The sequence below is a fragment of the Myiozetetes cayanensis genome, unplaced genomic scaffold, assembly GCF_022539395.1.
Source record: "Myiozetetes cayanensis isolate MyiCay16 unplaced genomic scaffold, myiCay2020 scf38, whole genome shotgun sequence".
NCBI classification, from domain to species: domain Eukaryota; kingdom Metazoa; phylum Chordata; class Aves; order Passeriformes; family Tyrannidae; genus Myiozetetes; species Myiozetetes cayanensis.
In genome coordinates this window covers 1,486,170-1,497,335 of record NW_026087609.1, presented here as the reverse complement: position 1 = coordinate 1,497,335, position 11,166 = coordinate 1,486,170, and the positions used below count along the sequence as shown (strand labels likewise).

Sequence of the window (11,166 nt, the reverse complement as noted above, 5' to 3'; positions counted from 1 at the left end):
ATTTTTCACGGTAAGTGGTTGGAAACAGAGACTCAAACAAATCCCAGGCTGAAGTTGGGATTGCACAGAAGACAAAGTTGGTCTATGAAGAGGATCTGTGACAATAAAGAGGACAAGGTGATCACTCTACCCCCCAGCACCTCAGATTGGTGCTGTTTGCTGTGCTTTATCACCCTGCTGGAGCAGCAGGTTTCCTGTGGGATCACTCACAGTTGCACCTACCTGAAAGCACCTCCTGTCACACTCAAGAATTCCCTCACCTGCTGGGTGTGGAATAAAATCACATCCCCCTTCCCAGGTTGCTCTAAAAATGCAATGTGGCCCCTTTTCCTTGAAGCACTTGCCCAGAACAATCAGTAGAAAATGAAATACCATGTGATAATGGGGAGAAGAAGTGGGGGGCGGGAAAAAGCAACAGCAAGAATACATAAGAGATGTAAGTTTTGATAAACTGCAGTGCAGCCAGCTATGTCCAGAAAAAAGAGACCTGTAGATTAAAGAAAGGGGGAAAAAAGGTGGGGAGGAGGTGAACCAAAAACCTCTACCACTAAACAAACCAAAGACTGTATTTATTTCTTAAATCCTTGCCTTAATAAAGAATGCCATCTGACAACAAGGTTGAAGCAAGATCTCTGTGCACAGCAGACCCACAGTTCATCTCCACCTGCTCCCAGCAGCATTCCAGTGTCATTCCCAGGCTGGGAGTTTGTCCAAATGAGAACATTTGAAGCCAAGCTGCAGGGTGGCCATGGGGCAGCTGTGGCACTGCAGCCTGAGCTGCACAACAACAGCAGGAGCCACACACCCAGGTTATGGCTGAGCAAAGATCTCCTCAGCTTGGGAAGCATCTCTTCTTCTTGTGCAACTGAAAACTCCTCAGAAAACTCGGGGAGGCACCTCCTGGTTCACTTGCACGTCCTTGTACCTGGCAGTGCCAGGACAAGGAGAGTGTTTTCCACAAAGCTTAACCACTTGGGCTACTTGGGCCACTGAAACTTGCTTTTGAAGAAGAATTGAAGTTAATCAAACTCTTGCTCTGATTGCCCAGTTCATAAGCTGGAAGCACTAATAAACGACAGGATTTTTAAGATGTGTGTAGGTGATTGCTGGTGGGTTTTCTCCATTTTTCATAACTCGTGTTATGAACATGGGCATAGGAGTGAGGAGAGGCCGCTCATAACACAGCAACCCTTTTGCAAAACTCAGGTGACATCATCTGGCCAAGGCCGGTCCTGCAGGTACCGATTCAAAGATTATCCGGTAACTCGCTGAAATGGAAATTCCGTTTGTTAAGAAAAACCCCACAGAGCTGTGCAGAATGAAGGAGTGATGTAAGAGCCACCCCAAAGCAGCGAAGTCCGTGTCAGAGAAGAGAAAAGAGCACACGAGAGGCTCCCCCGTGGGAGCTCAGAGCGCCGAGCTGAGAGCAGGGAATGGTTTCAGGCACTGCAGGCAGGAAGGACTATATTTCCATGGGAGGAACTATTTCCATGGGAGGAACTATTTCTACAGGAAGAGCTATTTCTAGAGGCAGCACCTTCGGGCTGATTTGAGAGAAGTACAAAGTCAGCCTGAACACTCTAGAACCAGTTCCTGCAGGATCGGCTCCAAGATTCCAGCAGGAGGCAGGAGCAGCGTGCTTTGTGACCCACTCAGCTGCTGCCCGCAGTCCCAGCACCCTTTCCAGCACTGCACAGTGACATTTGCCCTTCTGCCTTGCTTCCAGCCCCAAAAGCTCACCAGAAGCTTAGAACCATAGTGGTTTTCTCTCTCAGAAAAGCGCTCAGTTAAGTTTGCTTGACCCAAAGAGAAACCATAATTATGTTCCCTTTCCACAATTGCTTGGCTCCCAGTCATCACTGCCTCAAAGCATCCTGAGAGTCCCTAGCAGGGCTGAGGGAAGCCAAGCTCAAGCAGATGTCCCCCCCTTGCCAGCGTGGGCCATAAAGTCCCTGAGCATCTAACACAGAAATAAACTCTTACCTGGCTGACAAGTGGAGAGATCCAACAGGAGCAGTTGGAACTTGTTCTTCAGGATAAATACAAAGAGCTAGTAAAGCATCAAGTGTTTTATTTGACTGTAACACTCCTTTGAAGGTTAATCTGTCACAGACACAAAGGAGAGAAATGTTTTTCTCCATGTCCCACCATGTTCTGTATCCCTGACACAAACACACACTCTGGATTTGTACTTTTGTATTTCTACTGAAGCATTAAAGCTGTGGCAGAGGAGAGCACACCCCACCAGTGTGAGCAACACTGTGATACCTGACAAAACCACAGCTCTGCCTGCAGCTCTCATGGCAACTACAGCTCTGAACAGAGAACCTCTGACCAACTTCAACAATACCAAAAAACTCTTCCTCGAAGTTTAGACAAGTACCTTCTTTTGGTAACAACAACATCTGTTCCAAATAATTTTATTTTCTCTTTACCCCATCCAACCAGATACATATTTGGAATTAATGGAAATAAAGTTAAGCCTCAAAGACTAAGAATGTGAATACTTGCCTTGCTGTTGGTCTATTGTAATTAAGGATAAGGTTTGTACAGATGTTGTATTTGTAGGGTGTTTTTGCACTGTTTCAATACAATGACAACATTTGGATGTTACAGTGATGCTTTAGCTGCTGATGAACACACATGTACATGTCAGCCTACCCAAATTATCTGTCTGTAATTGTCAGCTGAACTAAAGCACAGTTTGGATGTTTTGTGACCTCGTGCCCCTTTGCTGACTGGATAATTTGGTGGAAGCTCAGCAGTATCAAGATGTCCTTACTTTCATGGAGTAACAATTATTTCCATTGTGGGAAACCCCCAGAGCTACAAGCACTCCAAGCAAACTCACACCTACTCAAACTATTTACTTCTGTCCCAGCTGGAACATTTGTGCTCTCTGACCTGGAATCTGCAGCATCTTCTCCTAAGAACATTCAGCAGAAAGAACTCCACATTCCAGTGCAGCAATCAAAACATTGTCTTCCTTCCATCCATTTAATAAAGATTAAAGTGTGAAATGAATATTTTTATTTACAAAAGCAGTGATCCCCCTCACTAATTACAAAGAAGTTAAAAAAAGGTACCCCCCAAATTCCAACTATGTTATGGAGGACTGAATATTTAAATATATACAAGCACCATAATTTAGGCTTTCTGGAGAAAAAAGTGACAAAGTTGTATTTCAACTCAAGGTTTAAGTTTTAGGGAAGAAAATGCAATGCTGTAATCATCCTACAGTGGAAAAGGATAATGTTAAACTAGTTAAAGGTTGGTTCAGATTTTTTTGGTTGGTTGGTTTTTTTAAAAATTATGGCTTTACCTGCATACTCCCAGTTTAGGGCTCCCCTCTCCTTGCAGGCAGACCAGACCCCTCGAGGGTGACACAGGGCCTGACCTTCACTTGTTTGCCTTTCTGAGGCAGATGAATCCTCAATCTGCACAGCCCCAGCCTCGAGGATGAGGGCAGGGCACACTTTAAAGCAAGTTGGAGCCCAGCACCAAGAATTTCAGCCCCCTCTGTAACCTCCTGCACACCCCTGAAGTCTGCAGGCCTCGTCACAGAGGTGCCAGGGGCAGACTGCCTGAGGAAACCCTGCTGGGCTGATATCAAGGACAACAGACAAACTCATTTAATCTGCTTCCACGCTGAGCTGCTGGATGTGCTTCAATATGTACTGGCTGAAAAAAAAACTAACAGTAAATTAGTTTTCCAGAACAGAGGTTTTTTAAGGATGCATTCAGTGACTGCAGCTGTAGAACTGAATTACAGTCAATCCTGAATAGTCAAAAGCACAAACATTTGTTAGAACAGTTTTACCTTCCTTCTAATCCCATCTTCAAAACAGATTTAAATGCCTGAAAAAAGCAGTAATCATTTTTATGTGGAAGTGTACAAAAAACCTCATCCACAAGGGCTACCAGTTTAAGCCCCAAGGCCCCACCTACTTCAGATCTTGAGAAAAATCTAAGTACTTTTTCATCTGCTAAGCTGTGGAAGAACAGAGCTTTTGTTTTAAGGGAAGTTCAGGGAAAATAGAAAAGCAATATTTTCATCTGCTCTGCTGCACCCTCACGAGTTCTTATTCAGCAGCAACAACAGCAAACAGTCCTGTATCCCCAGGATGCACCTTCTTGTGGGGAACAGTTACTGCTGTGAGTAAACAAGGCAGAGCAGTCACCAGAGAGCACCATCTGCAAAAGCTCCTCTGCAAGCTTGGATGGCACTCCAGAAAGCACAGCATGAAAGAAAACACACACACATGTATGCTCAGAGAGCAGGACACACACTCACTAGAGAAAATAACCCTGGGCCTGTAAGGAAAAGCTGATGCCCAAAAGCAAGAATTAAACATCTTTTGGTGGAATATCAGCACTGTTATGTCCTCTAAGTTAAGTCTGAAGAGAAAGGTGCTCTCTCCTTCAGTATATTTACATTTAGATGAATTTTTGAAGTTCTGGATCTGACAAACTTCATTTAAATTCCAGTTGGTGGATTTGATGAAGGGAACTCCATAGATCAATACTTAATAAAGGGTATATTTTTTAAGTAAAGCACTTAAATGCCTAAGTCTAGTACTGTTCAAATTGAAACAGGGACTTGTGAAGACCCTCATGTGTTTGAGCTGAAAGATGGAACACAAGTTCACACAAAGTTAAGAGAATGTGCATTCACACTTCAAAATCATTGCAGAAGAAAATACAATTTTTTCCTAGCTTAAGGAAGAGAATTAGGAGAGCAGAGTAACAATCCCAGGGCTCTCTGAACAGCTTTCTTTCACGTGGTTTCACAAGTTTGAGGCAGTAGGTTAAAATACTGGACACACCCAAGCAAGTTTTGGTAGTTAATTTATTTAATTCAGTTACAGTGCTTCAGTAGGATGCTGCTTGTTTGCCACAAGAGCAGAGCCTTTCTGCCACTCCATGCAGCATCCACACCTATTATCCAGCTCTGGTAAACTGCAGCAGGCTCAGTGGAATTGGTCTCCTTTGTTCATCTGACAAGTTTTACCAGAGGCTCTCGTGGAATCAGAACTGGGTCAGCAATCTTTAGTTCAGTTACATCTCAGCAAAGTTTTATGAAATCATTTTCCTTCAGAGTACAGAGACCTGGGAACCAGGGAACTTTCACCAAAGTTGTTTTCAAAAGTAGTAAGTAACAAAAAAATCTAGAAACCTGCAGATTATAACAGCGGTAACAGCTCGACCGTGAGAGAAGAGGAGGAATGGTTCCAGTATCAAAGTCTGCCAGTGGTACCAGAGAGCAGCAGTGCAAGGTCACTCCCTGCTCCTGTAGTGACTCTCAATGGTGTCTGAGTTGAAGTACACCACGGTGACGGTGATGTCGTCCCGGTACATCCTGGCCAGGTCCTCGGGCAGGGTGAGCATGGCCGCGAGCTTCTCGGGGTCCACCTCGCCGTACTCGTTGCTGCCGATGGCGTGTCGGATCAGGTGGGTGGCGATGTTGCGGTCCAGGGAGGCCAGGCCTCTGCTCTTCCTCTGCAGCAGCAGGTTGTGCATATAACCCAAATTAACCGGCTTCTTAAAAGTCAGTTGTGGTTTCTGCACATTCAGCTCTGTGAGGTGCCCAGCAACGAGTTTGACAACCTTCTCATTGCTCAGCATCTCCCACAGCCCGTCCGAAGCAATAACTAGAAACTTATCCTTGCTCCTCAGTTTGTGGTATGTGACTTCAGGCTCTGCAGTTAAATAAGGGGGGGTGTGGTAGTTTGGAGGAACGTACTGATAAATGTTCAAAGCCTCGACATCACAGCTGTTCTCAAGGACACTGTGCTGCAATTCTTTACTCCATTTTAATTGCACATCTCCAAAGGCTCTGGAGGGCATGAGGATGCCCAGTAATCTGTCATTCACAAAGAGGGTTTTCTCCTCAGATCTAGGATGTTCTCTCTTCAATCTTCTGATTTCAAATTCATCACAGGCATTGTGGTCTCGGGTTAGAGGGAGAGTAGACCACGTTCCATCTTCTTCGTGAACCCCTAAAACCGCTCTGCAATCACCGGTATTTGCAACATGTAGGTGCACTCCGTCAACGTGAGCCACACAGGCTGTTGCACCAGAAAAGGCTACTTGGAGGGCGATATTTCTCATCAGTTCATTTTCCTGAGGAGCCTGAACTTCCAGGGATATGTCTGAGTCTAACCTTTTGAACGCACACACCATGGCTTCTTCTAAACTAAAGCCTGGCTCGGTGTCCAGGTCCAGCAGGTGCTGCCAGTACACCCGCAGGTTTTCGAAGTACCAGGAGGTGATCTCTCGGTACTCCACGTCATTGGGGTGCCTGTGCCGCTGCAGGATGGGCCGCACCGGCTTCATGGACTCCACGGCCAGCTCGATCTCCTCCAGGCTCCGGCGGGGCATGAGGGACACGGCGATGTAGTGCAGCAGCCTCTCGCTCACGGCCTGCGCGCAGGCGGAGCCCGCGTGGCCGTCGAACACCCCGAAGAGCATCCCCGCCGTCTGCAGGCAGGTGGCCGCGCTGCGCCGGTCCTCCATCGGGCTGTTGGACGCCAGCTGGTTGCTCTCGAAGCGCAGCACCGAACTGGCGCCTTTGCCGCTCAGATCCAGCGTTTTATGGGACAGTTCACCCGCTCGGAGGATGTCGTTGATCTGCGATGGAGACAGCTGGAAAGAGAAGTGTTCCTCCTCGGTGGAAGTGTGTCGGAATGCTCTCTGGAAGGGGAGAGGGCTGTCCACGCTGCAGCCCCCAGCAGGGAGGAGGGGTGTTCTGGAGACAACGAGCTTCCATTTTATCTTGTTCCTGTTTGGGATACAGAGGGAGTACCAACGTCCTTTCCCTTGGCAAACGATGCTGTTCCTTGCTGAGCTTAAGATCAAGGATGAGACAGTTCTTGACATCATAAGTCACTCCAGAAATAGAGCACCTGCCTCCAGTAACACAGAACGTCCTTACAGCCTGGAATACAAGTGTAGGAAAGGAATAAACTTTAGAAGGTTCACAAGAAACTTTCTATATTGCAATACAAAAGCACATCCAGAGCTCTCAGAAACATTCAGAACTTTATTCCAAAAGAGATCTCTATAAATGCAGCTTAAAAGTGATATAATTTCCATCACTTAAGGATATGACTGCCCCTCTCCAGTTAACTCACCAGAAAAGATAATTTTTACTTTCCAGGTTTTTCCTCCTTGTGGCAAGGCTCAGAAGAACTGGCAGCATTACAAGAAATGTTATGGAAAGTGCACAGTGAAAAGCCTCATCTAACATGACACAGAGCAAACAGATCCAACAAGCTGGAAAATGGGAACTTAACTGACAATTAATGCACCACTCTCAAAGAAGCCTGCTAGAGTACAACTCTATTAATAGACTGTAAGCATCAAACCCAAGAGAAGATCAGGACTTAAACCCTATGGAGAGACTGAAGGATGTGGCCAGTTAATGATTTATATGAACTACCATGATCCTCACGACTAGAACAGACCAGTCCACCTTTCCAATTCTGCTACAGCTTATAAGCTCAGCTGTTCTTCTTTTTTTACCCTCAAGGTCTTACCCAACCTTCAGCTGGCAGGACCTTTAACTCAGCTGAAGGCAGATTCCACAGCAGGCTCATCAACGCATTTACCATGGCACTGTGCACTTTGATGCAGTGAAAGTTATAACAGTTACATTGACAACTTTTACAGTTCACAATTTGGCTTGTTCAGCTGGGTGCAGTTGGAAGCAGCAGCTGTGAGGAGCTCTGCTGCCAACAGCACTGAAACCAAGGGCATTTGAACAGCTGAAGTTCTGCTGCTGCCAGGGGGAGGTCCATGCATTGTCTCCTACTTTCAATAAGGTATTCAGGCTGTGGGATAGTGCTAAGCACAACCAGATGCTTACTCACAACAGAATTTTGCCCCATGGATTTCAAAAATTCACTGTATGGTAGCACTGCAAGCACAATTACTCCCAAAAGATCCCACCAGCAGCCAGCCAGAACAACAGATTTCTGTGAGCTCTCAGTGACTTTCAGGTGGCCTCCCACGTGCTCTGGGTGTCAAAACAAAGACCCCACATGCTACTGCAGTATTGCTTTTTTAGCAGAGCACCTCACAAGGAATAACAAGAAACCAGCCAGATCAGACACATGAAAACCTTTCCAAGAAATCAGCAGGAGCTAAAATTGAATTTGAGCTATTCTGAACAGAAGGCCTACTGATACAAACCAAGGACTACTGAAATCCCATTTGGAAAACCAAAACGTGTCACAAAACATTTCTGAAGTGTGCTACCCATGCTTAACACAGAAAAGAGTGGACAACCATTCCAGCAGACCCCACTGCTGTAATTCTGGGGACCCTCTGAGGACAGGCAAAGACACAAATGTTACTGCTGATGTCAGGAGAGCAGATGGAAAAGGCAACACTAGTTCCCTGCTGAAGCTCTGCCTGCAGTCTCCTGGGCCACTGGCACCTCCAACACAACCTATGCCTTTTGTTGTACTGCAGAGAGCACAGCCAAAATAATAGGAAGGCAGCTGACACTGCCAAGTCCAGCAACAGCTAAACCCAAAAACCACCAACAGAAGAAGTCCTCATGTTTTCCAACCTTCTCCAGGCCATTCCCTGTCCTGTTTTTCCTTCTTCCTCTTCCTGCCCCTGTGAACCGTACAAGATTGCAACAATGACGACTTTCATATTCCTGATCAAAAAGCCGATTGAAACAGCATTTTAAACAAACCTCCCCTGTTCCCACCAGCTGGCTGACAGAGTGAGGCAGAGCAGTTTTCTCCTGGCAGCAGAGTTGCCAATACCATTCCCACACGTGGTTCCCAAGGTCAGGTAGCCCTGCTCAGTCCCCATTCCCTGCCCGTGACTGCAGAGCTGACAGCCTCGGGGTCCTCCTGCAGGGTGCAGGGGCTGCTGCCCCAGACACCCCCGGTAGCGGTGCTAATTAAAGCGATGTGCTGAACACCATTATGTAAGAGCCAATTACATAAACCCTCTCCAGCACCCGGCGCTGCCTCCCCGGGGAGCCGGTGTCCCACCAGAGCCCGGCCTGAGCCCGCAGGTGTCCGAGTGCTCGCTGGGGCACTCAGAGCACGAGTGTCCATCTCTCCCAGTAAAATAGCAGATATCCATTACATTTGGACTTACAGCCCCTCCAGACTCCCACAACCCCATAATGCCCTCACTCATGTTCCTGACACTGCCCACACCGACACCCACCCCACTGCCCCTGCCCCGCACACCGACACACCCCCTGTGTCCCCCACACACCGACACACCCCCTGTGTCCCCTCACACACCAACACATCCCCTGTGTCCCCTCCGACACCCACCACACACACCATACACATCACCCTGTGTCCCCACACACCAACATCCCCGTGTCCCCCACACCAACACACCCCTGTGTCCCCCACACCCAACACACCCCTGTGTCCCCCCACATATCCACCACACACCTCGACACACCCCTGTGTCCCCCCACACCCACCACACCCAACACACCTCTGTGTCCCCTCACATATCCACCACCAACACACCCCTGAGGTCCCTCACACCACCACACCAACACCCCTGTGTCCCCTCACACACATCAACACACATCGACCCCTACCCCAGCGCCTCCGCACCGCCCCAGCCCCTGCCCTGCCCACCGACACCCCCCTTGCTGCCACACACACCTCCTGTGTGTCCCCCACACACACCCTGTGCCCCACACACACCCTGTGCCCCCTCACACACACCCTGTGCCCCCAGACACACACCCTGAGCCCCTCCACACAGCCACCACACACTGACACACACCCCCTTGCCGCCCCCCACACGCCCCCTGCCCGCACACCCACCACATACCAACCCTTACCTCCCCACTGCCCCAGCCCCACACGCATCCCGCCTCACACACCGACCCACACACCCCCTGCCCGCACAGCCTGTGCCTCGCACAGCCCCCCTTTGTCCCCCCACACCCAACCATTACCCAGACACGCACCAGACACCAACCCCTACCCCGCACATCTCCCACCTCCCCGCTCCGGCCGCCCCTCCGCAGCCTCGCCAAGCCAGGCCCGGCCCCGCTCCCTCAGCCCGCGGCTCGGCTCCCCACAGCGCCCTGCCCGTCCCCGGCGCACCCACCGGCCGAGCACCGCCACACGCCGCCCGCAGTTCCGCGCTGGCCGCCCGGTGGGCGCGGACGGACGGACGGACGGACACGCCGATAGCGCGATAGCGCTGACCGACAGCCCCGCCGCCCAACCCGCCCTCGGCGCCCCGCCCCGGGCCCGCCGGGTTCCCGTCAGGACACGGCGGGGCGGGCGCGGCTCGGCCCCTCCGCCATGTTCCGTGTGCCCGGCCGGGCGCGGCGGCTGGGGCGAGCCTCGGCTGAGGGACCGGCACCTCCCGCACCCCCCGCACCCCGGCCGGGCGAGCCGAACCCCGGGCTCAGGCACCAGCACCCGCACCCCGCACCCCGGGCTCAGGCACCGGCACCCCCGCACCCCCCGCACCCCCGGCCGGGCAGGCCGAACCCCGGCTGAGGGACCCGCACCCCCCGCACCCCCGCCCGCCGCCCCCGAGGTGCTGAGGGCCGGGCCCGGCCCCGCGCGGCGCTGGGCTCGGGTGGAGCGCGAGAGGGAAAGGGAGCGAGTGGCACGTTAATAGAGAAGCACCAGCAAGGGTTTCCTTCTGTTAATAGCGTTCAAATTCGTTATTCCCTTGAGGCAGGGTCCGTCACTTCCTCGTTTCTTTTCAGCGCGGCTCTGCTCCGCAGTGCGGTGGGGGACACCAGCTGATGAGGCTCGAACAGCAAAGCCCTTTGGAAACCGATAGGCCATTAAATTGTGGAGAACAAAAAAGGTTCGTTTTGCTGACTCCCCGTTTTTGGGGTTTCAGATCTCCGCGTGACTTGGTTAAAATTTGTACTGAGTGGTTTTGGGCCCGGTAGCAGGAGGAAGGAATGGGCCCAAAGTGCATGGTGGTTAATGAGTTAATGAGTAGTGCCTGCAGTTAACGGAGGGGTTACTCGGTAGCCTCTGCTTTAACTTGGAACAGTCATTTTGGAAAAACAGGCTCACAAACAAGTCACGAGAGGCTTTGATATTAACACTTTTTATTGTCCTGGCTGTTTTGCTGTTGAATAATGTGGTGCGGGTGTCCTAGATGAGATGGATGTGCTCCAGGGTTATCTCACGT

At 50.1% G+C, this 11,166-nt stretch overlaps 1 protein-coding gene across 4 annotated transcripts; it reads right to left on the bottom strand.

Annotated features, from left to right (window-relative positions):
- Positions 1 to 4,831: 4,831 nt before the first annotated feature.
- PDP2 (pyruvate dehydrogenase phosphatase catalytic subunit 2) lies at positions 4,832 to 10,702 on the bottom strand. 4 transcript variants are annotated; one of them, XM_050328222.1, is made up of 2 exons: positions 10,644 to 10,702; positions 4,832 to 6,937 (listed from the first exon to the last, which is right to left on the bottom strand). In XM_050328222.1, the coding sequence occupies exon 2, from the start codon at positions 6,880 to 6,882 to the stop codon at positions 5,278 to 5,280; it is 1,605 nt and encodes a 534-aa protein (XP_050184179.1). In that variant the 5' UTR covers positions 6,883 to 6,937; positions 10,644 to 10,702; the 3' UTR covers positions 4,832 to 5,277. The 4 variants fall into 4 exon arrangements, with proteins under 4 accessions (XP_050184179.1, XP_050184177.1, XP_050184180.1 ...); XM_050328220.1 differs by lacking the exon at positions 10,644 to 10,702 and adding an exon at positions 10,111 to 10,242; XM_050328223.1 differs by lacking the exon at positions 10,644 to 10,702 and adding an exon at positions 10,001 to 10,108.
- Between the last annotated feature and the right edge of the window lie 464 nt (positions 10,703 to 11,166).